Genomic DNA, 25039 nt, shown 5'->3' on the forward strand with positions numbered 1-25039 from the left:
GTTTACATTCACTGTTTGCGGGAGAGAAAGGGAAGGGCAAAGGAGTAGAAATATTAGCCTAAGATTGTAAGCAAACAAACAGAAAGCATAGTAAGTTAACTTATCAATAAGCACAAATACAAATATTTTGTGAATGCTATATAGTGAAGGGAAAACCAGTTCAATTTAGTGAATAGCAGACAGCTCTCCAAAAACAGGTCAATACACTATTTTGGATGTAAAGTATCTGGCATATATCAATTAAAATGAAAAGAAAGAATCCTAACATTTGTTTTGTAGCAAAAATGAAGGCTATTTATTGGTAACCACAGTTCTTTGAGACGGCTGTGCATATTCACAGTTACTGGTATTACGCCACCTAGTGGTAAAACCTGCTCCAAGCAATGTCCCTTGGAGTGCTCTCTCAACTCCTCCTACAACACCTTCTGCTGAACCGCTCAGTGTTTCTGAACACATTCTAAAGGCAAGGCCATAAAATGGGGTGCTAAATCTAGCATCAGCCCTACAGGCCACATCTAGAGCATAATGCTTATTAAATGTGTACAGAACTCCAGGTTGCAGCCCTGCAAATTTCAACAACAGTAACTTGTTTAAAGCAAGCAAGAGAAGCTGCCACAGCTCTAATGGAATATGATTGTAAGTACAAGAATTTCTACTAGCATGTAACATTCAACAATACATTGTTTAATCCATCTACAAGTATTCTGGAAAGACACCATACAACCCATGTGATTCTTAGTGTAAGACATGAATAATCTCTTCTTGCATCAAAAGTATATAAAGGTGATTCACCCTCATTAGCATTTTGGAAAAAATACCAGCAAATTAACACCACTTTTGGAAAAATCCTAGGATTCAGGCCTAAGAATCACTTTATCTTTATGAAAAGATGTGAATGGTGGAATGTAAAAGATCAGCCATCAAGGTATTTAATTCACTCACCCTGCTGGCTGATGTTATGGCAATAATAAATGATGTCTTAAGAGATAAATGATATAACAAACACTCGGCTAAGGGTTCAAAACGTGACTTAATAAAGCCAAAACACAAACTGAGATCACAAGGAAGAAGAGTAGGGTCGGGCAAACTGGGCCCACGGGGTTCGGGTTTCCCCTCACTGGCTGCGGTGAGACTTCACTTGGCCGCAGCACAGACTCCTCCTCTCCGGCCCCTCCCCAGTGCTGGGCTGGCAGGCTTCTTCCCGATCCCACCCTCCTGGCTCCTCACCTCCGCCCACTCACTCAGCTGGCCATCTGAGGGCTCCACTTCCATCCCGCCCCCCACTCCCCAGGAGCCCGGAGTGGCGCAGACCATCACTGGTGGCGTGGCGGCCTGTCCGACCACCACCTGGAGAGGAGCAGAGACCCTCCGACCCTCCCTGCCTGTGCTGCTCGGTCTCTGGCTGGGGCAGAGCCCGGGGCCAGAAAAGAAACTTTCTCTCCATGTGACGTGACATGTGAGTGAGCAGGGGGATCCCGCGGGGCCAGGCAGGACGAGAAGGGGGAGCCGGGCAAGGCTGGGAACAGAGGGGGAGGGGATACCCGGAGAGGCTGGGAAGAAAGTGGGGGAGCAGAGAGGAGTTCAGGGGGTAGAGCCAGGCAGGGACTTCAGGGAGCGGGTGGGGGGGATGGGCCGGGGGGGGGGACCCGGGCGGGGGGGGGCCGGGTGGGGCCTTGAAGTCTGAATGGAGGGGGGGGGGGGAGGCGGATGAAGAGAGAGACAGGCGTGGAAGGGAAGGATGGAAACAGTGAGGTTTCCTTGCTTTATTCTCTTTGTGCTGTTACTTGTATGTGTTTAGGACTGATGAATTGGTTCTTTTTCTTATTAAACTGCATGTCCCAAGCACCTCTTTACTTTTCAGGATTAGAGAGACATGCTATTTTAGGGAGAATGAAAGGCCATTCGGGAGGTGATGGCCCAGAGCAGTGGCAGGCAAGGGCCTGGATGAGGGCTGGACTCAGCCATTGGTATCAGCTATTTCTTTTTTTGTCATTCAAATGGATTTTGGGTCATGGCTGACATCCCAGCCATCATGTAAAATGCTTCCCTGTGGCCTTTTGACATGCGCACAGAGGTATCTTCCTGCCAAGTCCCTATCCTAGGAGGGGAGAGAAAGGGAGGGGGAAGGCTGCAGGGTCATGTCCCACCTCCGTGCAGCCAGTGGCCCATGCTTGCCACTGCCATGCTGGAGCCTCCACATTTATTTACTGACACATACAATTTGCAGAATTTTAAAATATTGTGCACAGAATTTTTTATTTGTTGGTGCTGAATTCCCTTGGGAATATGGTGTGCTGGGTAGTTATGGTGGGGGGGCTGTGAGAGGGGCGATGAGCAGTGGGGTTGGGGGTCTGTGGGTCGGAGGGCACTGGGCATAGGGATCTGTGGTGGAGATCTCTGGGTGAGGGGCCACTGGGCATGGGTGTTAAGGGGATACTGGGAAGGGGGGGGCGGTGTGGCGGGGCATGCTGGCAGCGCAGGGCTAGGGGCACAGGCGGGAGGGAAGTGCTGGGGCTAGGGGTGAAGGCGGCACTGTGCAGAGCTTAGGGGCAAAGGGGGCACAATGCAGGAGTTAGTGGCAAAGGGGGCGCAGGATGGGGATGAAGGGGTTGATTGGGGAGCCCATGAACCATGCCCCCGGGGACCAGGGGTGCCAAAACACAAGTTCGCCCAGGGCGCCATTTTCCCTAAGACCGGCCCTGAGGGAATACACATTAGACAAGATCTACATAAATTTCTTAACTGTATTATACAGGAAAATAATCTACCATTAACTAAAAAATGGTAACCAGAGATAGCTGCCCAATGAACTTTCAAAGATAAGTTAGATAACCCTTCAAATTTTAAGTGCATTAAATATTATAAAATACAAGCTATAGAAGCTGAGACAGGAGAATCAGATTTTTCCCTCATCCAAGCCACAAACCTGGTCTATTTCAAATGGTAGCACCTTCTGGTACAGTTTTCTAGAGTTAAGAAATTTGACTACTCATGAGTAGACAGAGTCTAAGTCCAATTGTCCAAGCCATCAGATGAAGGGACTGTGGATCCAAATTGAGAATCTGAGACAGCAGATCTGGAGACAAAGGAAGACGTATGAAGGCCCCACCAGACAACTGAAGGAGATTAATAAACCACTGCTGATGCAGCCAAACTGGGGCAATGAGAATTATCTTTGCCCCATCTTAACATATCTTCCTCACTACCTTTTGGATCAAAGGAAAGGTGGAAAGCATAAAGAAAATTCCCCAGTGCAGAAGGAAGCATCTGATATGGATTCACTGTTCTTGCCTGCTCTGGGGCAGAAGAGGCAACACTTTCTGTTAAACCTAATTGCAAATGAGTCCACATCTGGGTGATCCCAACTGGAAAAAATGTCCTATGTCAACTGATCCTTCAGTGGCCTTCATGAATTTTAGAACTGTTTCTGCTGAGAATCTGCAATACATTGTTCTCTCCTGCCAAATGCAGAGCCACAGAATAAACGTTGTGAAGAATGCACCAGTTCCATAATTTGATTGTCTCTGCACAAATGAGAGCAGAATAAACACCCCCGTTTGCTGACATAATACATAGTTGCACAACCCTCCCATGTAAGTGAGGGAGGAATGATCTGAGGGACAGATTGATGTGTTTCAACTCCAACAATCTGTTTCAACTCCAAAACAAGGTGCAAGCTTGTCTTTTGAGAAATCCAATGACCCTAAATTGTAAGATGACTCAGATGCACTCACCAACCATTGTTTGACACATTCAAAATTACCTTCACCAGTAGACTAGATGCTCTACTGTATATACAAAAGCTTACAAATGGAGAAGCATTACATTAGGAATTCATTTATACATTTATATCGACCCACTATGCATAAATGTACAAACAATGGGCACACAATCTACTTCTACTGGTGCACAACCTTCAGCGTGAGACTGACCTGGTCAGCAAATTTCAACTGAAAACACAGAAAGTTATTATAATCACTTGTGAGATACTTTGACAATTAAGAATATGTAATGAGCATAGGGTGGTTACATTAAACTCCAAAATATGGCCCATTCTGGAAAACTGCCACATGACTACCCTCCATCACTATGGAGGACAATTGAAAAATTCCTATGGTGGCTCCCAGTAAGACCACGGAGCCCAGGACTGCCAGTCTCCCCAGCAACAGATTCAAACCTGGCCTTGCATCCATGACAGAATGCACTGGTGACAACAATGGACCCAGAGGGAGGCCAGAAACAAGTGGAGAGAAAGATCTTTGTGGAGACCCTGTAGAAGTCTGAGAAGGAAGAGCTATAAACGGTCAGGAGAAAGACTGACAATCTCTTCTGCTCTTCTCCTTTAGTCAAGTGAAGAAGATGCAAACCTCAGAACTGACAACGTCTGTCTGTTCTCAAGACCCTCTGGTTTTTCACTCAGATCTGAGGAAAAATCATAAGCTGTACATACACATCAGCTACCACCATCACAGTATTCTTTGGAACTGAAAATGGACCTGGAACTGGGACTACGGCCAGACCCAAAGACTTAAATGGGACCCATCTGACACAATCCTCAAATCCATCCTTTTGGTTCCTGAAACTGAGACCGGAACAGACGGATTTTGGAGCTACAGAGACTCGGTTGGAATCAGATGGATCTGATAATGAGGCACATGATCCGGCACGGCTAGCAGGGTCTGTCTTATCCATAGACCTCTTCCACTTTGGAACCAAGACAGCCAGAATGGATAGCATGATCCTTGATTCCGACACAGGCAGCTTTGAGGGCCTGACGGATGGAGCAGTGGGAACCAAAGCCAGACTTAACACTGGTTCTGACTTCCTGGAACCCTTCAACTGCTTTGATGGAAGTCACAGGAGACAAAACTGGCCTCTTGGACCCTGGATCCAACAAATGTCCAGATCCACCGGGCTTAGCCTCAAGGAGAAGCCTGGAATCTATTCTGCCTCTCCTGGCAAGCTCAGAGTGTAAAAATCTGGCAGATGCAACACCCAGAAGGAGAATGACTCTCTCCCAGGTACTTCAGGCACCTAACGTATGATGCTGGGAAAACAGCAGGGTATGAAACACACCGCTTCGTTCTCAGTTTTATCCTCTTCAGTTCCACCATAACCTGGAATTAAGATACTAACAAATTAACTACTTACCTATACAAATCACTAAACTAACAATAAACACTAATGGAGCGCCAGATCCCAAGGGACCGTAATGGTTCATTTCCATCCAGGCACATGGTTGGAAGGAACTGAAGTGGTAGTGAGTGCAGCGCATCCTTATATGGCCTTGCCCTCAGAACGTTCAGAGATGTGGGAGATGAGGTAGGAGGGACACTAACGGACACTACTGGGAGAAGGTTCTACCTTTAGGCACCACTAGGCAGCACAATACCTATAAGAGGGAATATGCAGAGCCACTCGAAGATCATCCTTAAGTTTAACATCTTAAAGGCAATACTTACCGTTCACAGAGGTCTTTCTGAGATAAAAACCACACAATATATTTAATTGCCTGTGAACAGAATGAAAGTTAACAAAATATTGACAAATTAGTATCTTCCTAAAGCATTTCTGAACATTTTAAAATTCTAAAATTAAATTAAGAGGGCTTGAGATGGTACGGTTAAAACATTAGTAAAGGTAGTTTTCATTCAATATGTTTTAGATACACATGCCAACAAATAATTCGTATTAGACAAGCAGCCTGCATCTAGCCTGTCTGTTCTTCAGTAGATTAAACTGCAATGTTTTACACATAATGCAATATACAATAATAAAAAACAATTAGTGATATAGTCTGTCAATCAGGTACAGAATAAGTGCAAAATAAAACTACAGTACATTTTTAATAAAATTTCATTTTTAAATTGTTTAGAATAAAAATATTCAAGTTGAACTGGACAATTAGGAATAACTCTGGCCCCACCCAACTATAAAGGTCCCACAAGCCCCAAAAATAAAAGGGGTACATAAGGGAGGGCAAATTAGTCCTAAATGTATATTAAATGTTTAAAACTAGCCACTAATTTTTAAATGGGTGTTTTTACAGGCATGATTTTTATAAGGCAAAACAGAAGTTTTGGCATTCACTTCAGGTGGTGCAGGATCGGATCAGTGGACCATATCATACAGAAGACAGTACAGCATTTCTTCCAAAAAAAATCTGGCTATCATTTCTACTCTAATTTACCTAGCTCTTTCTCATTTGAACGAGTTTACTGCCCTCCTCGGTACACCACCAAAGGAGGAAATAGTTAAGTCACTAAATGAATCACTTACCTTCATGATGATTATCCCAAAAACCACAAGAACAACCGGAAGTAGTAACGTCTTTGTGTATCTTATTGGAGTCTGAAATGCAAAGAAACTTTTATTTCCTTCAAATTTAATTTTAATTTACTACCATTCTCATTCTGAAAGCTACCATGCTTTATACCTGAAAAATTTTTCCTCTGGGTAGATTTCAATTTCAACATATAGCAGAAACAAGGTGAGCTGAAAGGAGATTCAAGACATCAAGCCCCATCCAGCTACCTAATTAGTACTCATAACACTGATGCAGCATTTATAAATTAGTCCCCCTATGTTTAAGTAAGGCTAAACATTAACATTACATACGTTCTTTCCAATTTCCACTTTACAATTGCCTTTAGCATCTTTTTGGAGGCTTCAATCTTATCTCCAGCTTATTTTCTTTAGTTATCAGTCATAAGGCTAGAACTAAATTGTGGATCATCTCAAACACTCACCAATTCATTTTTTAACAGTCATAATTTATGGCTGCGCCAAGACAAGTTTACTGGCCCTAAAAGCATTTTTACTCGTCCAGCCAAAGTGATTTTCTGCGCAGACAAACCACAAGACACTGGACCTCAAGACATGATCTCACCTACTTTTCGTCCCCTCAACATTTTTGTTACGTTTTGCTAATTATATAAAACAAGTAGTATCACAAAATTTAAAGAATCTGTCCTTATACAGTACTTACTCTCTCATCCAAATCTAAGAGCTCCTTCAAGTCTGAAATCATACACTTCCTATTTCTAACCTCACGAAAATCTAGCTCCACTTGAATGTGGAAACAAAAGTCTTACAATGACAGCAAACAGCTCTCAGATTTGTTGGTAGAAGCAATCACAGTTGAGGTAAAATATAAACAAGTTACCTCTTTTGTAAATCAATTTTTAATAAGTTACCTCTTTTTCCATGAAGTCAAACTCTGCAGCACAGGTGTACATTAACGTATCAAAATCCTTGTAGCCAATAAATTTTGATTTTAGCAGGTTACTTATATGTGCCTGGTAGGAAATATAAAGCAAAAAACATCAGTAAATAAGAAATTGATCTCATATGCTGTAACAAAGTTATTTTTTCATAAACAAACATTTTCCTATTTAGTTTAACAAAAACCCTTTAGTTATAGTACAAGTGTAAATGCACCAAGTAATTATTTTGACAGATTAAATGAGATTTTCAGGTACAAAATTGTTAGGTTTGCTCAAATACATACAGCAGAAGATTACAAGAAAAAAGTTGATTACCAAGTAACTGTGGTTCATCAAGAGCTTTGCATATTCATACTTAGGGGATATGTGCTTCCTATTTTCTCTCTCCATCTAGTACCCGTGAATTTTGGGAACATCCTGGAATACATAGCTAGCAAACAGGAGTGGCTAACAGGGGAGCTTTGCAAGGGAGTTCTCCAGGTGAAGGAGGAACAATTACATGATCCTTGGGGTAAGTTTGTTGTCTGTAGTGTGTGTGTTTGTGGTGTGCTTGCTGCTTGACTGAAATATACCACATGGTCTGTTTGTTTTTTGGGGGACCGTGTGACGAGCCTAGCGGCCTCCTAGGCCAGACTGAGAGCTTCTTAAAGAGGCTTTGATCCCTAAGCCCTTTAGCACCCATCAACCCTTAACCGGGGGGAGGGGCTACTCAGGAAGACCAGAGCTTTAAAAAGCCCGCTCCTAATCAACCAGAGGAGCTAGGGAACAGGAGCAGCTAACAGGGGAGTTTTGCGAGGGAGTTTAGAGAGGGAAGTATGTGTGTGTGTGAGGTGTGAGGGGGAGCTAAATACACAACATTCTTTAAACTTAAAAGCCAAAACCACCCCCTGATAAAAACAAAACATCAACTAAGGAACAAGTTGCAGGAGTAAAAAGAGAATGCAGGCAGAAGACCAGCAACAGAATGGGATCTATCCAGTTTATTGCACCCAATGCAGCATGTATGATTACCTGCCCTATGGGCAGGTGGCGTATGTGTGCATTCAGTGCAAGGAGCTCCTGGCCCTCGGAGACCTTGTATGGACTTTGGAGACCAGGGTGGCTGAACTAGAGGAGACAAGGGACTCCGAGATACATAGATGAGACTTTTTGGGACACCGTAGAATGGTCCCACCCCTGGTCTGACAGCCTCTGTGCTGTTGAAGAGAATGAAAGCCGCAGGGAACGAGAACATCCAATTAGAGCAGAGGGAAACGATCCCATAGTTGGGACCCTCCTTCCAGATGATGTTACGGTACCTTCTCGCACTGAGGATACCTCTCCGGGGGAGGAAACTCCAGTTACTAGGAAGAGACATGTAATAGTTATTGGGGATTCGATCATTAGAAACATAGTTAACTGGGTTTGCGATGACCGGGAGACCCGCATGGTGACTTGCCTGCCTGGTGCAAAGGTTGCAGATCTCTCGAGACATCTAGTAGACTTATGTGTAGTGCTGGGGAGGAGCTGGTGGTCGTGGTACATGTAGGTACCAATGACATAGGGAAGGATAGGAGAGAGGTCCTGGAGGCCAAATTTAGGCTACTAGGTAAGAGATTGAAGTCCAGGACCTCAATGGTAGCATTCTCTGAAATGCTTCCAGTTCCATGCACAGGGCCAGTTAGACAAGTAGAACTGCAGGGTCTCAATGCGTGGATGAGACGATGGTGTAGGGAGGAGGGGTTTTATTAGGAATTGGGGAAATTTTGGGGAAAGGGGGAGACTATACAGGAAGGATGGGCTCCACCTAAACCAAAATGGAACGAGATTGCTGGCACTTAAAATTAAAAAGGTCATAGAGCAGTTTTTAAAATAAGGGCTGGGGGAAAGCCAAAAGGTGCGGAGGAGCACGTGGCTCAGACAGAGACATCCCTTAGGGGAGGATCTATTAATGGAGATTCTCTATGTCCTAGTAAAGAGGACAGGATGGAAGATGATAAAATACGGGTAGGATCTGATGAGAAACAATCAAATGAAAAAGAGTCCCATTCGATTACATCATGTAATGGCAGACAGCTAAAAAGTGACAAGTTTTTAAAGTGCTTATATACAAATGCTATAAGTCTAAATAATAAGGTAGGTGAACTAGAGTTCCTCGTATTAAATATTGATATAATAGGCATCACAGAAACTTGGTGGAATGAGGAGAATAAATGAGACACAATAATACCAGGGTACAAAATATATCGGAAGGACAGAACAGGCCATGCTGGTGGGGGAGTGGCACTATATATGAAAGGAAGCGTAGAATCAAATGAAATAAAAATCTTAAATGAACCAAACTGAACCATAGAATCTCTATGGATAGTAATTCCATGCTCTAATAATAAGAATATAGCTGTAGGAATATATTACCGACCACCTGACCAGGAGGTTGATAGTGACTGCGGAATGCTCAGGAAGATTAGAGAGGCTATAAAAATAAAAAAACTCAATAATAATGGGGGATTTCAACTATCCCCATATTGACTGGGTACATGTCACCTCAGGACGGAATGCAGAAATAAAGCTTCTTGACACCTTAAATGACTGCTTCTTGGAGCAGCTAGTCCTAGAAACCACAAGAGGAGAGGCAATTCTTGATTTAGTCCTAAGTGCAGCACAGGATCTGGTCCAAGAGGTGAACATAGCTGGACCACTTGGTAATAGTGACCATAACGTAATTAAATTTAACATCCCTGTGGTGGGGAAAACACCACAGCAGCCCAACTCTGTAGCATTTAATTTCAGAAAGGGGGACTACATAAAAATGAGGAAACTAGCTCAACAGAAATTAAAAGGTGCAGTGCCAAAAGTGCAATCCCTGCAAGCAGCAAGGAAACTTTTTAAAAGACAACATAACAGAGACTCAACTTAAATGTATACGCCAAATTAAAGAATACAGTAAGGGAACAAAAAAAGTGCCTCCATGGCTAAACAATGAAGTAAAAGAAGCAATGAGACACAAAAAGGCGTCATTTAAAAAGTGGAAGTTAAATCCTAGTGAGGAAAAGAGAAAGGAGCATAAACTCTGGCAAATGAAGTGTAAAAATATAATTAGGAAGGCCAAAAAAGATTTTGAAGAACAGTCAGCCAAAGACTCAAAAAAGCAATAGCAAAAAAATTTTTTTGAGTACATCAGAATCAGGAAGCCTGCTAAACAACCAATGGGGACACTGAATGATCGAGATGCTAGAGGAGCACTCAAGGACAATAAGGCCATTGCAGAGAAACTAAATGAATTATTTGCATTGGTCTTCACGGCTGAGGATGTGAGGGAAATTCCCGAACATGAGCCATTCTTTTTAGGTGACAAATCTGAGGCACTGTCGCAGAATGAGGTGTCATTAGAAGAGGTTTTGGAACAAATTGATAAACTAAGCTAGTATTCACCCAAGAGTTCTGAAGGAACTCAAATGTGAAATTGCAGAACTACTAACTGTGGTTTGTAACCATCATTTAAATCAGCTTCTGTACCAAATGCCTGCAGAATAGCTATGGAAATCATAAAACCCTGGAGTGATAATTCCTCTCCCACTTCTGTGCAAGTAATCCTAGAAATCTCATGGCAATACAATACCAAATATATGATATAATAAAGGATAATAAAGCCAAAATAGAAATGTTAAGAAAATTTGTAAGGGCTTTGGGACACAATTATCTTCAAAAATAATGTTGAAGTTTTGGTTAAGATGTAGATAAATCTTACTATCTCCTCTCTTTGTATTGTTAATTTATTCTAGCTCTGGATGACATTTGCCAATTTGTTACTTGTTGGTTATTTTAATGTACTGTTTTATTACAGCATAGTTCGCTTTTCCTTCCTCAATGCTTCTGATCAAAATATGCCAAATAGGTAAAATGTAAATGCTTAGATTCCATTTTCATGTTAAACCTCTTAATGATAAAATAGGAGTGCAGAACAATGTAATCTAAATGTAGAATTTATAAATTCATTTTTTTCCATGATTTCCCATAAAGCATGAATAGGTCTTTTTAAAAGAAGTCACTATTTTTAAAAAAAAACTACGAAGACAGTTTTTACTAAGTTGTTTGCCATGTGTCAAAGTTTTACTTAGCAAATGCATAGTCCTACAACAATGGTGGTCAGTTAAGAGCTGAACAAAAGTTTCACTTTTCCATGCTAACTCAATTTCTTGGAACATTACATTGAATGCTGTTACTTTTTGGTGAGCCATTTATTGGCTTGGTTTAACGTTTAAGTCCATTTCATTTAGGAAGAAAGGAAAATGGAATAATAAATTAGCAATCATTTTAAATATTGTGCAGTTTAAATATTTTCTCAGAGAAGAAAAAAACATTTAAAGGATTAAATAAGATATGAAGCAACGTAACTGTCTAAAATAAAACCTTTAACAATGTTTAACATTATAAAAGCAGCACTTACATCATCAGCTACTCCAAATATTAGAGAAGTCAAATATTTTAAGGTGACTGTTCCAAATAACCAAGCAAATCCTTCAATGGCCTACAAAATAAAGGATACATTCAGACTAAAGGAGGAGAACAGAAGAAAAAAAGCATACTGGAGTTGTGCAGTTAGTGGAAAAAGTTCTCTTGTGTGTTAGGAAAGTGTCAAGAATAAAGCAACAGACAATCACAAGAAGTGTGATTTGTAACTCAAAGTACACTCCAATAATTAGAGAACACAGTAGTAATATTAAATCTTTTCCTTTTGAAACTGAAAGATCTAGTACTGCTTTATGCACATTGCTCCAAGCACTACAGTTAAGACTCCCTCTTCTCTCCCAGTGCATTGAAACAATATCACAGCAAGAGTGCAGTCAGCAGAAATGAGGTTTCCAGAATCTTATTTTTAGCTACTTTTTATAAAAACATTAACATAATGGTTAACAGTGTAAGTATTAAAAGAGAATGAATGATATACAAGCTAATGGAAAACAGCAGAATTGAGGCAGACTAGTTACAAGTTGAGGCATACATATTGTAATTTTAAAAATTGATACACATCCCATTTTGTTCATCTTTCCTGAAATAGTTGTTAATCTAATGTAGGTTAATCTAATTTTTTTAAATTATTTCTTGTTAACTACCTTTCTAGAGATAGTATTTCTTTTTTCAACCAAAAGGATGAAATACATTTGTGACACTGCATCCCATATTCTTCACAGAGATATTAGGATGATATGATTATGACAATCATAATGTATTTTATACAAGATAGGTCATGTGAGATATCATTGGAAAGGTTATTATTTACTGAATATGATTATCCTACTTATATGCAAGTATCATTTTTGTACCTGAAATTAGGAATATTGACTATATATCTGTGTTATAAGTGTGTTTACACCTAGGGAACGCCCACTAGGCAAAAGACACTCAGTCTAGATGGCTGGCTGGGAAGGGCCCATTCAGATTGATGGGCCATTAGAAAAAAAAAATAGGCCTTAGAAGAGGTTACTCTCCCATGGGAGGCCTTCCTGAGGATGCTGTAAACAGCCTCTGACTCATGGCTGCTATGACCCTACAGGGTCATGTGACCAAGTCACCTGGTACTGGACTCCAAGTTGGGAATACCAGTGTTTTTCCACTGACTGGCGTGGGAACAATGCTTGGAGACAATGGGTACCCACCATATGCAAAAGCTATTTAAAGCAGGGGGTGACATCGAGGTTCTTCACTAACTCCCCACCCAAAGATGACTCTTGGAAACACTGGAGGAACAAGGACTGAACTGGGGGAAAGTGCTGGACCCAGGCTGAAGGAATTTTTAACTTGTGAAAGTAACACGTGGGGTTTTTAAGCTGCAAGCAAGTGCAGCTGCCCCCTTAAAGGATCTCCGCAATCTGCTGGAAACATCATTTAGGATGAGAATTTGCTATTCATATCCAACCTCTTTAGTATATTAAGCTTAGATTGCGTTTTTGTTTATTTGCTAGGTAACCTGCTTTGATCTGTTCACTATTCCTTATAATCACTTAAAATCTATCTTTTGTAGTCAATAAATTTGTTTTTGATTTATCACAAACCAGTATGTGGGAGTCATAACTTGGGGCAAAAAGCTGTTGCATATTTCCTCTCCACACAGAGAGGGGGCGAATTTCATGAGCTTACGCTCTACAGATCTCTGTGCAGCGCAAGACGGTATAATTTGGGGTTTACATTCCAGAGGGGGATGGGCACTTGAGCAGCTGGGCAGTTCCTTAGCTGTATGCTCCCGATGCAGAGCTGATCACAGCCATCTGTATGTACTGCAGCTGGGTGTGTCCCTACCTGTGTGTGTGCTGAAGCCTGGGAGAGGGTTTGGCAGGCTGGTCACAGCTGTACAGTAAAGGGTGCCCAGATGGTGGGTCAGGGGGGTTCAATGGTACCCCAGTTCCAGGTGGCACCCTGGGGGAACCCATCACAACATTTATTGGCTGCAGTTATAAGAAATTAAACAGATTTGTTTAATTTTCACAAATTGGGACATTTTTCTAGCCTCAGAGTAACAGAAATTTACATCTGTTATTTTTTAATCTAACCAGCATACTTTAAAATTAGGATTAAGATATGCAAATGATCCCCATATCATGGTATCCCCTCAAGAATTTTACTGTGTTTATTTTGTTTTGCAACTCTGGTGGCAGCCAATATTTAATCATACTTTTCCACTGGTATTCTCTCCATGATGGTGAACTTGTACTATTATCATATTCTTTCAATCCTCAGGAGAAATTTGCTGTTTAGATCTGTTTCTCAAACTCAGTTCACTTTGTCAATATTGCCCTGAAGTTCTAAAGTAAGAGTGCATACAATTTGCTTTTTTAAATCAGATATTGGATTATTTTTCAATTTCCTTCCATAGTTCTGTCTTGGAGACAAATCTAGTTTAAGCGGTCCAATTCTTAGGATTTTGTTAATATTGTAACTAATTAGAAAATTCCTGTATTTTTAACTTCTATTAACTCTTATAGTGTGAAAGCTTTTAGTTCAATTTTGTCAAATTACTTATCGATTTTATTCCTTTTTGTGTCAGTTTTCCTTATGGGATATTAGTCAATTTTGAAATATTGATATTCAAAATATTACTTCAAACTATCAGTTCTCACATATTCACTGCATAAAAATACATGGATAATTTCCTGATTTGGCTGACCAATAAGTGGTAGTTCTTTTCTGATAATCAATCCTTACCCATAAACTGATTTCTCTTCTACTCATTTTCAGCAATTTTGGACTCCATTCAAGAATACCCTAAAATAATAATTAAAAATTAATGCACCCGTTTTATAATATTTCCAATCATATTCCAGTAACACAAAAAAACAAGGTATTTTTTTCTATACAGCTTGACATGTCACCACATGAACATCCTTAAAAAGTATAGTTCAAACCCATGTAACCTGTCAACCACATGACTGAATATCATAAGAACTGATACTCTATTATTGCAGTTTCCATACACTGAATTAGAACCACTCTTCTCTCTGCCAGGCGAGAATCTATTTTACATAGTTTCTGAAAAAACATCAAAGGCAATACAAGCACAGAAAGCTTGGCTATTTTCACCAGCAACAAGAAACTTCAAAGTGAGGAATAATTACTAATTACAGCATAAAAAATTTACACAAAGAATCCCCAAGGGAAGATGAGGTAGAATGACAGAAAAACATTACTAAACACAGAATCACTAAGTTTCCCTGCATTTTGTTACTAAGTTACAATTTGTTATTAAGTTCTAAATTTTCCTCTTGTATGCCCTCTTCATCTTATGATAGCAAGAACCCTTACTATCAGTGGATGTCAAAAGCAATAAAAATCAGAAATGGGGCATTAACTGAAGAGCTGTAAGAAGCCTACTCTACACCAGACTAATGGCTACATGACATTGAGACCTCATTACAAATGGTCAAACAAAGGTTTTTTTTGTAACTAGGGACATTTTAGCTTCTAGCTAACAAAGGAGCCAGGAGCATGGCTCAGCATCCCTATAGTATAGTTATGTTATTACTCAGAAAAGATCCAAGAGACAAAAAGTTAAAATTAAAAAAAAGACTGAGACATTGGGCTACCCTCCATGCTTCCAGGATGGAACATCAAGAGAGACCGAGGTGGAAATAGGCTCTCTTTAGTGTCCTTCTACTAGCCTTGATTGATAATTCTTTTGTCTTCTTCCTTCCTGGAGTAAGTACATGATTTGCTTAGGTAAGTTTTTTCTGTAAAAAACAGGGATGAGGAAGATATCGGATGACAAACCTTTAATGGTTTTAATAATGCTTGGAATGTGGTCCTGAGTGAGTGGACTTTCCAAGACTGTTTTCATATCGACTTATAATTTCTGATTATTGTTGCTTCTATTAGTGGTCATTCTGTTCTGTACTATTTGCAGTTTTGGAAAAAGTATCCGTTTTAAGATTTTTTTTAATACTGCTTAAGCTTCAAACAGAAACTTATCTAAGCCACAACTTTCATTTTAAAGTCCAATCAGTTAATCACATATCGCTTGTGTGTCAGATGTTCTACAAAATTTGCCAGCATATAAATAACTTTTAGTTCACTGTAAAACATGATTGTTTTAGCCTTAGACCTGAAAAAGTGTAAGTCCATGTTCAGTTTCTCTCATGTCAAAGCTTTGACATGTCAACATTTTATTGACTTTACTAACACTTCCCCATTCCCCAAACATCTCCAAGACTAACCTTATCAATCTCATGGAAGTATACTATTTTCTAACTATTCAGAAAAGTTACAATTCTCCATTTAATGTGCTAATCCATAGATTATAGTGCAGAAATACATTCCTAAGCATCTGAAATGAATTCTTCCAAAACTTACCCAGATAACTGCTAAAGAGGCAGCATAATATGAGGTCAATAACATTGAGTTGCCAAACATCAAAATGAAACACAGTGCAAGAGATGCCTGAAATAAGAAAATACAAAACATCTCCGAATATCTAACCATCAAGTAATTCTCTCAAATACAACATATAGTATAAATAAAATAATTGATAACTGACAGCAATACCATGGTTTTCTTTAAATATATAAATATCTACATACTATGCAGCAACTCTCTAAGCTAGAGACCCAGCTTACAGAATTGTATTGAGAAAGGTTAGTAATAAAGATTTAAAATGATGGCAATGTAGCAAATGTGAACTACTATGATGATGTAAGTAACAGACTAAAAGATTTAATAACAGAATATATTTCAACCCCTAATGATATTCTTTTTTCATTTTTTAAACACTATTCCTGATGTTTTATTCATTCTTTCAAGTTATTTTACTTGGTCACATATATGCTGATAGACTCTCAGAATCCTGTGGACAAATTTGTAAAGAAATTTTGAGGAGGAAAAAAAAGGGAGAGGTTACTCACTTTGTCCACAAAAAGAACAGGAGTACTTGTGGCACCTTAGTGACTAACAAATTTATTAGAGCATAAGCTTTCGTGGACTACAGCCCACTTCTTCGTTCTTTTTGAGGATACAGACTAACACGGCTGCTACTCTGAAACCTGTCACTTTGTCCAATAACTGGAGTTCTTTGTGATGCGTGTCCCTTTGGGTACTCCACTTCAGATGCACATGCACCCTGTACCTTCGATCACAGATTTTTGGTAGCAGTGCCTGTTTGGCCTGCACATACGCACTACACATGCTATGCCCTGAACAGAGGCTGTATAGGACCGTACGGGGAACCACCCTCAGTTCCTTCTCTACTGAAAAGTATCACAAAGGAAACTCCAAAGCAAAGGGGAAGGAGGGCAGGTAGTGGAGCACCCAAAGGGGGACACATCTTGAACTCCAGTTTCTGCACAAAGTGAGTAACCGCTCTTTCTTTGAGTAGTGTCCCTGTGGGTGCTCCACTTCAAGTGACTCCTTAGCTCAAGGAGACAGGAGGTTTAGAACAGAGTCCAGAGCTCAAGAGAGAACTGCATTGTCTACTGCAGCATCTGATCTAGCAGCATGAACCAAAGCATAATGGCTGGAAAAAGTATGCACTGAACTCCATGTTGCAGCTTTGCAGATCTCTCAGCAACTGGAACATTCTTGAGTAGACTGCAATCAAATAGAACATGCAATCACTTGCAGGGGAGTTTGAGCATCAGCCAAACCATTATATGCAATAATCCAAAGAGACTCTCTGGATGTGAGATAGTGTATTCCCTAGACCAGTGTTTCCCAAACTTGGGACGCCACAGGTCTGGCCGATTGTGGCTCCCACTGGCTGCGGTTCACTGCTCCAGGCCAATGGGAGCTGCTGGACGGGGCAGGTAAACAAACCGGCCCGACCCGCCAGGGTCTTTCCCTACACAAGCGGCGTTCCCAAGTTTGGGAAACACTGCCCTTGACCTATCCTCAATAGAAACAAAAAGTCATGGGGACTTCTTGAATGTTCTGGTTCTGTTCAAGTAAAAGGCCAGTACCCTCTCAACATCTAGCGTATGGAAGATAGCTTCCTGCGTAGAATAATGCAGTTTAGGAAAGAAAACTGCAAAGTGAACTGTGTGTTTAATATGAAACAGAAGAAACCTCGGGTAAAAATTTTGCAGGGAGTTGTAATTATACCTTCGCCTTGGAGAACATAGTCAATGGAGAACCTGGCATTAGAGCCCCAATCTCTCCAACCCTTCGTGCTGAAGCAAAGGTCACCAAAACGACTGTCTCCATGGACAAATGTAACAGAGCATGTAGCTAGTGGCTCAAAAGACTGTTTCATGAGATGGTTAAAAACAAGGTTGAAATCCCAAAGCAGAGTAGGATCACTAATCTGTGGAAAAAGGTTTGTAAGACTAAGAAACTCATTGTGGTCAGATGTGTGAAAATTGACAAACCGCCTAATGGTGAGTGGGAAGCTGTTATTAATTCTAAGTGAACCTTGATGGAATTCAGAGACCTGATGTTTTCAATTCCAATAGGTAATCCAAGATTATGAAAAGAGATGACTGGACAGATGAAAGATAACAGAGGTTACACTAAAGAGGACATCTTCTCCATTTCTGGAGGTAAGTGTGTCTTGTAGATTTCTCCCTGCTATTTAACAGCACATGTTGTACTCCCGATGAACAGGATGCCTCTAATCCTGAGAGCCACTGAGGAGCCATGCTTGGCGTTGCAGAATGTTCAGATTGGGATGAAGTGTTTGATCCACATCCTGAGACAGTCAAGAATTGATGGGGAGCTGCTACAGAGGGCAGAAGGTGAGTCTGAAGAGGTAAGGGAACAAAACTTGTCTTGGCCAAGTTGATATATTCAAAATGACCCTGGATTGGCTGTGCTTGATCTTGTTGAGAACCTTTAAAAGCAATGGAATTGGTGGAGACCCATAGAGAAAGACCCTTTGTCCATGTAATGAGAAAATCCTCAATCTCTAGGAGATGCCTGAGTCCTCCTCTAGAACAGAATTTTCTGCACTCCATATTGCCTGCAGTGGCAAAAGTTTCCAAAGCTAAGACTATTTTGTTGGAGACTTGAGAGTCCAATTCCCATTCTCAATTTAGGGGAAAATTCCTCACTGACAGGAATGGCTCCTCAAAAAGAGAGGCTCCTTTTAAAACGCATGTAGCCCATTATCCCGTATTCAAGAAAAAAATTTGGACTCCTCAGAACGAGAAAAAAAAATTTTTTTGGAGGGGAAAAAGAAAATAAGAACAGTTCCAATAACTATAAAGTACTAAACTACATACTATAATAACTCTAAATAGAAAACAGGCACACACTAAATTCCAATTCTGACCGAAGGCAGTTGAGAAGGAACCAAGCATGCTGGAACAATTTTTATAGTGGGGGTGCTGCTAATGGAATGTATTTGGTGTTTATTACTACTTCAAACAGGGGGTGTGGCAGCACCCCTAATTCCAGCACCACTAGAAGGAACGGAAGGCTGTTTGCCCACAAAGCCCTATACAGCTTGGGTACGGGCCAGGAGTATGTGTAGGGCGCATGAGCAGGCCAGATAGGCAACACTACCAAAAATCTCTGATCAAAGGCATAGGGTGAATGGGCATCTGAATTGAAGCACCCAGAGGGACACTCAAAGAACAACTTCATATTTCTGCCATACAGAAAGCTATAAATTTCAAATAAATAACACTATCAAAACTGGTAAACCAAAAATTTGATGCAAAAATTTTCTTTGGTCATAGGCATACTTAACCATATCAGAGTTTTCTCCACTTTTTTTTTAATACAGCTGTAGCTGCCAACTATGCTGTTCTGGCAAGAATTATTCTGGATTTTAGAAAAATTTATGGATTCACAGGCCCAGCCAATGTCTCAGAAGCTATAGCAGCTGATATTGAATAGGGGATGTGCTTCCAGAATCCATTAGAAGGACAGAATCCATGAGGAGACTGACTCTTTAAGAATCAGTTGAACCCACTGTGAGAGACCATAATCAGCAAGGGAAAAATCTGTAAGAATAAATTAAAATCCACTGGATGATGTAACAAAGTAAACCATTAAAGCCATAGAAGGGATAGGGGAGGCACTATAACACATTGGAATGGGGATAAGTGGAAGATGGCGATTGAGAATCAATTGCTGGGAAGAGAGAAAAGAATTCAAGATGAGGTATGTAAGAGAAGGACAGAAAGAACCAATGGGGGAAAGATAATCATAAGCCTATATTAAGTTGTTTCTTCTAGTAGGTGAACTATAGATCTTTGGATTCTCAATAATCTCTTCCTAACCAGAATATTGTTCAAGAATGCATAACAGGGCATTTCTTAAATCCTAATGACTGCACCGCACTTAAAGCAAATGTTGGCTGGGCTTGCCGAGGGAGGGCAGCTGTGCTTTATGGCTGGAGGGGAGGGAGAGTGAGGTTAGAGACTTCTGCAAAAGGTGAACAGTGATCAGTTTTGCAGCACTGACTCACCCCACCAGGAATGTGGGGTTGGAAGGTGCAAGCCCTGGCGTGGGAAGCCCCTTTTTTCCATGCAGCAGGCAAGACAGCACCCACCCTCCCTCCCCTAGTGCAGACAAATATCAGGTTGGGTTAGGACCTGCTGTGGGCATTGTGCTAGTCACTCCTTTTTAAGGAGGGCTGGGAAGGAATTTTTCCCGCACCACCAGATTAGCTTCAGTGGAGTGAGGTTTTTTTTGCCTTCCCCACAATTGGATGTCAGGGATGACCTTTTCTGGTAAGAAGAAGAGGTGATAGGGTATACGTTGCAACTTATTTTGTAAGTGTGGGGTGGATGTCCAGTGCAGATACTCCATAGGGAAGACATCCAGTGACCAGATAAATGGTCTGGTAAAGTACTCAGAAGGGAGGTGACGGGTAAAGGAACAGAACGGGGGAGGGTTGGGGACTCCTATGATTGGTACGGCAGGGAGCCAACCCCTCTTCCCCTGGTCTGATAGCCACCTTAACCCTCCTATGAGGGGGGTGCAAAGTAAGGTCTAAGCAATGTGTTGGCTGGAGGGACCTGGATGGAAAATGAAGGGGGGCTGGTGGATTTGAATAAATATGGATTTGCCTGCACTGTACACTTTATCTGCCTGGTAGTCCCAAACCGCTACATAATAAAATTGAGGCCTGATTAAAATCCATAACAAGTATCTCCTGTCCTTCTTTTGGTATACCCAGACAATGAAGTGTATTACAGCAATTAGACTCTTCAGGAAGAGCCTGAACACCATGGAAAAATCCAGAAAGTAATGTAGTAGCAATGTTTCTCAAAATACACAAATACAGAAACCTGTAAATGCATAACCAGTATCCATGGGCGCCTAGTTTGTATAATTTTTGGTGGTGCCCAGAACACGTCCAAGCAGAGCCGTCCTGTCCATAGGATGGACCAGGGCAACCGTCCGATACCCCACGCTTTGGGGGGCCCCGCGCTTCAAGGGGATGCAGGGTTCAGGGCGGCCTGGGAGGTTAGCGGGAGGCCTGGCAGTGAGTGACCTGGCATCTGGAGCAAATATAAGAACTAATAAATTAAACTTGCAGGTAATTTACTTATATGCTTTGGAACCACCAGGAAGTGGTCAGGAAAAAAAGCGAAGGACTATCACCTCCTACCTTCATGTTTCTCTCAAGCTAAAACATCCTGAAATTTTGCTCAGGACTAATTTAATCATAAAATATTTTCTCATTTCTTATTTTGAAGTATGTACCAGAACATTTTTGGGGCTGTCATATGGATACGTCATCTTCATGAGCAGGACTGGATTGACTCTCCTGTGAGCCTGAGGCTATTAAATTCTCTGGGGCCCCTGTATACAAGTCTTTTTCCTAATTTAAAACAAAATGATCACAATTATGGCATTGAGGGTATTAACGCTATACTAAACTTGCCTTTTAATTAGCAAAGCCATTCTATGGATACATGTCAGTCTTAAAACATGTACAATATAGTTAAGTTAATTCAAAATAGCCTACTTCTTATCTTAGAACAGCTGTTATATTAGTTTCTTTCTGGGAGGGATTTTGGGTGCAGAAGAGGGCTCCAGGCTGGGGCAGAGTTTTGGGGTGCAGGAGAGGATGAGGGGTGCGGGCTCTGGGAGGGAGTTTGGTGCAGGAGCGGATTCTGATCTGGGGCAGGGGGTTGGGGTTCAGGAGGGAGTGCGCGGTCTGGGAAGGAGTTGGGATGCAGGAGGGGGTGTGAGGTGCAGGCTCCGGCCGGGAGGCGCTTACCACAGGCTGCTCCAGGCCGGCAGCGCAGCAGGTCTCAGGCAGGCTGCCTGCCTGCCATACCCCATGCTGCTCCTGGAAGCGGACGGCTGCGGGCACGTCTCTGCATGCCCCTGGGGGCGACAGTGTGTCTCTGTGCGCTACACGCACCTGCAAGTGCCACCCCTGCCTATGGAAGCTACGGGGACAGTGCTGGGGGCAGGGGCAGCGCGCAGAGCCTCCTCCCCACCCCGCCAGGGCTGCAGAGACGTGCCAGCAGCTGGCTGCTTCCGGGAGCGGCGTGGGGCCAAGGCATGCAGGCAGCCTGTTTGAGCCCTGCTGCGTCACAGGACTTTTAGTGGCTCGGAGATCACGATCAACTGGCAGAGGCTCCAGGATCAGCCAGTCGATGGCAATCGGCGGGTTGGTGACCACTGAATTGTATATAATTATGGATTTATTTTTGCGGGGCCCCCTTAGTCAGAGGCGCTGGGCTGCAGTCCATGAAGCCCCACATTAGTCCGGCCCTGTTCATGAGCTGTTCCAATTAACAGCTTTGAACTGGCCATGATATTGTAGCAGAAGTGAACGTAGCTCTTTCATTAAAGGGAAAACAAGTCTGTGCACTGTTAATGATTTAGGATATTAAAATACTTGATTTACGTTTACATATTTGTCTAAATCATAAAAAGATTTATTTATTAGCAAGACATTTGGAAAATATCGACTTCTACGACAGATGAAAATGTTGGTCTACCAAGTTTGACAGTATTCTTTTAAAACTGGTACATTTTTCTTTTTTTCCCAATACACAATTAGTAAAGGCAGATAATAGTGTTCTATTTTAAAAAGTTATTTTTGTGCATCTCAAGATCTGTGTATGGACAGGGTTCTATTCCTTTTTTCCCTTCACTCTTAGTCTTACAGTAACTCTTTACACTCACTACGCAACTAATCAAAATATCTAAAACTAGCTTCTCTTCATTAGCTGGTTTGACTAGTTTATTTTTTTAAAAGGAAGTATTACCATATGTGCACAAAGTATCTTCTGTAACTTGAGAGAGTCAATGTAACCCACAACATACACAGCAAATAACGACGCTATCTGGAATTAAAAAGAGAAGATTAAACTAATTGAAAATGATACAGTCATACAGCATAACTACATTATTCAGCAATAACCCACAAGCATCTGTAGCTCCTTTTAATGGCTAAAGGCTTATAATTTTTGCAATGGCTTATTTTGAAAGAAGGTGGAGCTGTGTATAACACCCAAAGAATATAAAATAACATTTAAACATTTCAAGAATAAGATTTAAAATAAAAGAAGTTGCTTTACTCATGTTAATGACCCCCACTTGTATTAATAATTTGCTCTTAGATAGTACCTCCCATTTTCAGATAAAAGAGCATTCATTATTAGTCTAAAAATCAGGAAATATTATCTCCACTTTACTGATGAGGAAAATGAGGCATAGAAATTAAGTGACTGCCCAAGGTCATGCATGACGTTTATGGTGATGCTAGGAACCAAACAGCTCTCCAAAGTTCCAGTCCACTGTGTTAACCAGCAGAGCACCCCCTGTTGTCTCTGCCTTGATTTTCTGAAAAATGAGGGTCATTTTATCAAACATTTTTAAAATAAACATGTTTCTGTAGTTTACATTTTTGGTGGCCACCTGCAACTAATTTTCTTCTTGTGGTTAGGAGACCATCCACCCCTGCCCAGATTGTTTTGTTCAAAAGCAACACCTGCTACTTCAAAATACAGCAGCCCAAAGTAGATGGGAGAGAAGAGAAACTCCTGTATTACAGGCACCTTGGGTTGACAAGGAGAGGAAAGAGAGAAGGGCATCCTTGCACCTCAAAAATAAAAAAAATAAAAAAAAACGAGGACACAAATACTTGTGGGGGAGAGCCTCGGGAATAATTCTGCCAATTATTTCTCCACATTATCCTTTTATCCAGTTATTCATTGATTTCCTAGTTTTTAATTTAAGAGTCATGGGTGTTTTGCACACTAGCTCAGGATAGCAGATGCTTAGGAAGGTATGAGTGCTTTTTCTATTCCTCTCATTCTAACCCCAACTTCTTCAGGATGATATTTAATGCAGCAGCTTGTTTTCTGCAGACCCAAATAGGGAGCAAGACTTCTGCTTCCAAAAGGGACAATTACCTGAAGAGTCCAGAATGCATTAAAAGTCACACAGTTTAAAACAAAAAACCTGACATGGGCTAGTAATTAATTCACCATGTCCCATATTTATTGATTTATTTTTAAGAATGAGGTCAGTGATTGTAGCAACCCTTTGAATCAGGTAATCAGAGCACTTGCGCTTAGAAGCTACACATAAAGAGTAATTTTTCAGTGGGGAAGCTAGATATGATAACCAATGCTTTGTGTTGTGAAATCTAAGCCCTTACCTTTTCCTAATCTACCTTCTATTGACTGAAAAAATCCTAAAAGCCCTGATTACAGAACTTTTTTTAAAAACTGTGATAATTAGCACTTCTGGGCTTACATTTTTCTCTAATTGAAATGCATAAAGATGAGTATGTGCTGCCTAGAGATATATTTAACAGATTCTTTTAAACTACATTATATGTTCCTGGGGGAAGTCTGTGCCACTGCATATGCACAGAATTCATCCCCCCCAACAGATTTCTTTGCTTCCCCACAGAAAATGACAGAGAGGCAAAGGGAAGCCACAAGAACGGTCACATGCCAGCATGGTTTCCAGTGCCCAGAGCAGCTGGCAGAGAGGTAAATCTCCGAAGGGGTCAGGACACCCATGGGCATAGTTTGGGGGGCATAGTCCCCTCAGATGCAGGGCATGGGGGTATGCGGGGGAACATGCCACTGCCCCCACTCCCCATTTCTGTGAGCACAGAACTGCCCAGATGAAGGAGGTTTCCACTACGGCTAGCTGACTCTGCAGCTGGATGCCATCTCCTGAGTCGTAGTGCCGGTCGGGCTCCCCTTCTGCATGCTGGGAGCCATCTTGTTTTCTGTACAATGGTGAATGCCCACAGTGGGACAGGGCAAGAGGGGTGGGTTGGGGCAGGAGAAATGGGAGAAAGGGGGTGGAAATAGGCAGTGGGGAAGGAAGGAGGATGGAGGAGTGGTGGGAGAGGGATAGTGGGGAGAGGAAGGGGAAAGGGATAGGACATGGGGAGGGGAACAGGGGGAGCCCGTCATGCA

At 41.5% G+C, this 25039-nt stretch overlaps 1 protein-coding gene across 6 annotated transcripts in view; it reads right to left on the reverse strand.

Annotated features, from left to right (window-relative positions):
* DPY19L1 (dpy-19 like C-mannosyltransferase 1) overlaps positions 1-25039 on the reverse strand; it is a 112521-nt gene that overhangs the window by 31569 nt on the left and 55913 nt on the right. For all 6 annotated transcript variants that reach the window (XM_034761183.1, XM_034761184.1, XM_034761182.1 and 3 more), the window contains 7 exons: positions 22865-22942; positions 16047-16133; positions 14406-14465; positions 11653-11733; positions 7197-7298; positions 6280-6351; positions 5463-5512 (listed from right to left, as the gene is read on the reverse strand). In XM_034761183.1, the coding sequence (XP_034617074.1) occupies positions 5463-5512; positions 6280-6351; positions 7197-7298; positions 11653-11733; positions 14406-14465; positions 16047-16133; positions 22865-22942 (530 nt within the window). The remainder of the gene's footprint in view (positions 1-5462; positions 5513-6279; positions 6352-7196; positions 7299-11652; positions 11734-14405; positions 14466-16046; positions 16134-22864; positions 22943-25039) is intronic.

This window comes from Trachemys scripta, chromosome 2 (genome assembly GCF_013100865.1).
Source record: "Trachemys scripta elegans isolate TJP31775 chromosome 2, CAS_Tse_1.0, whole genome shotgun sequence".
Lineage (NCBI taxonomy): Eukaryota > Metazoa > Chordata > Testudines > Emydidae > Trachemys > Trachemys scripta.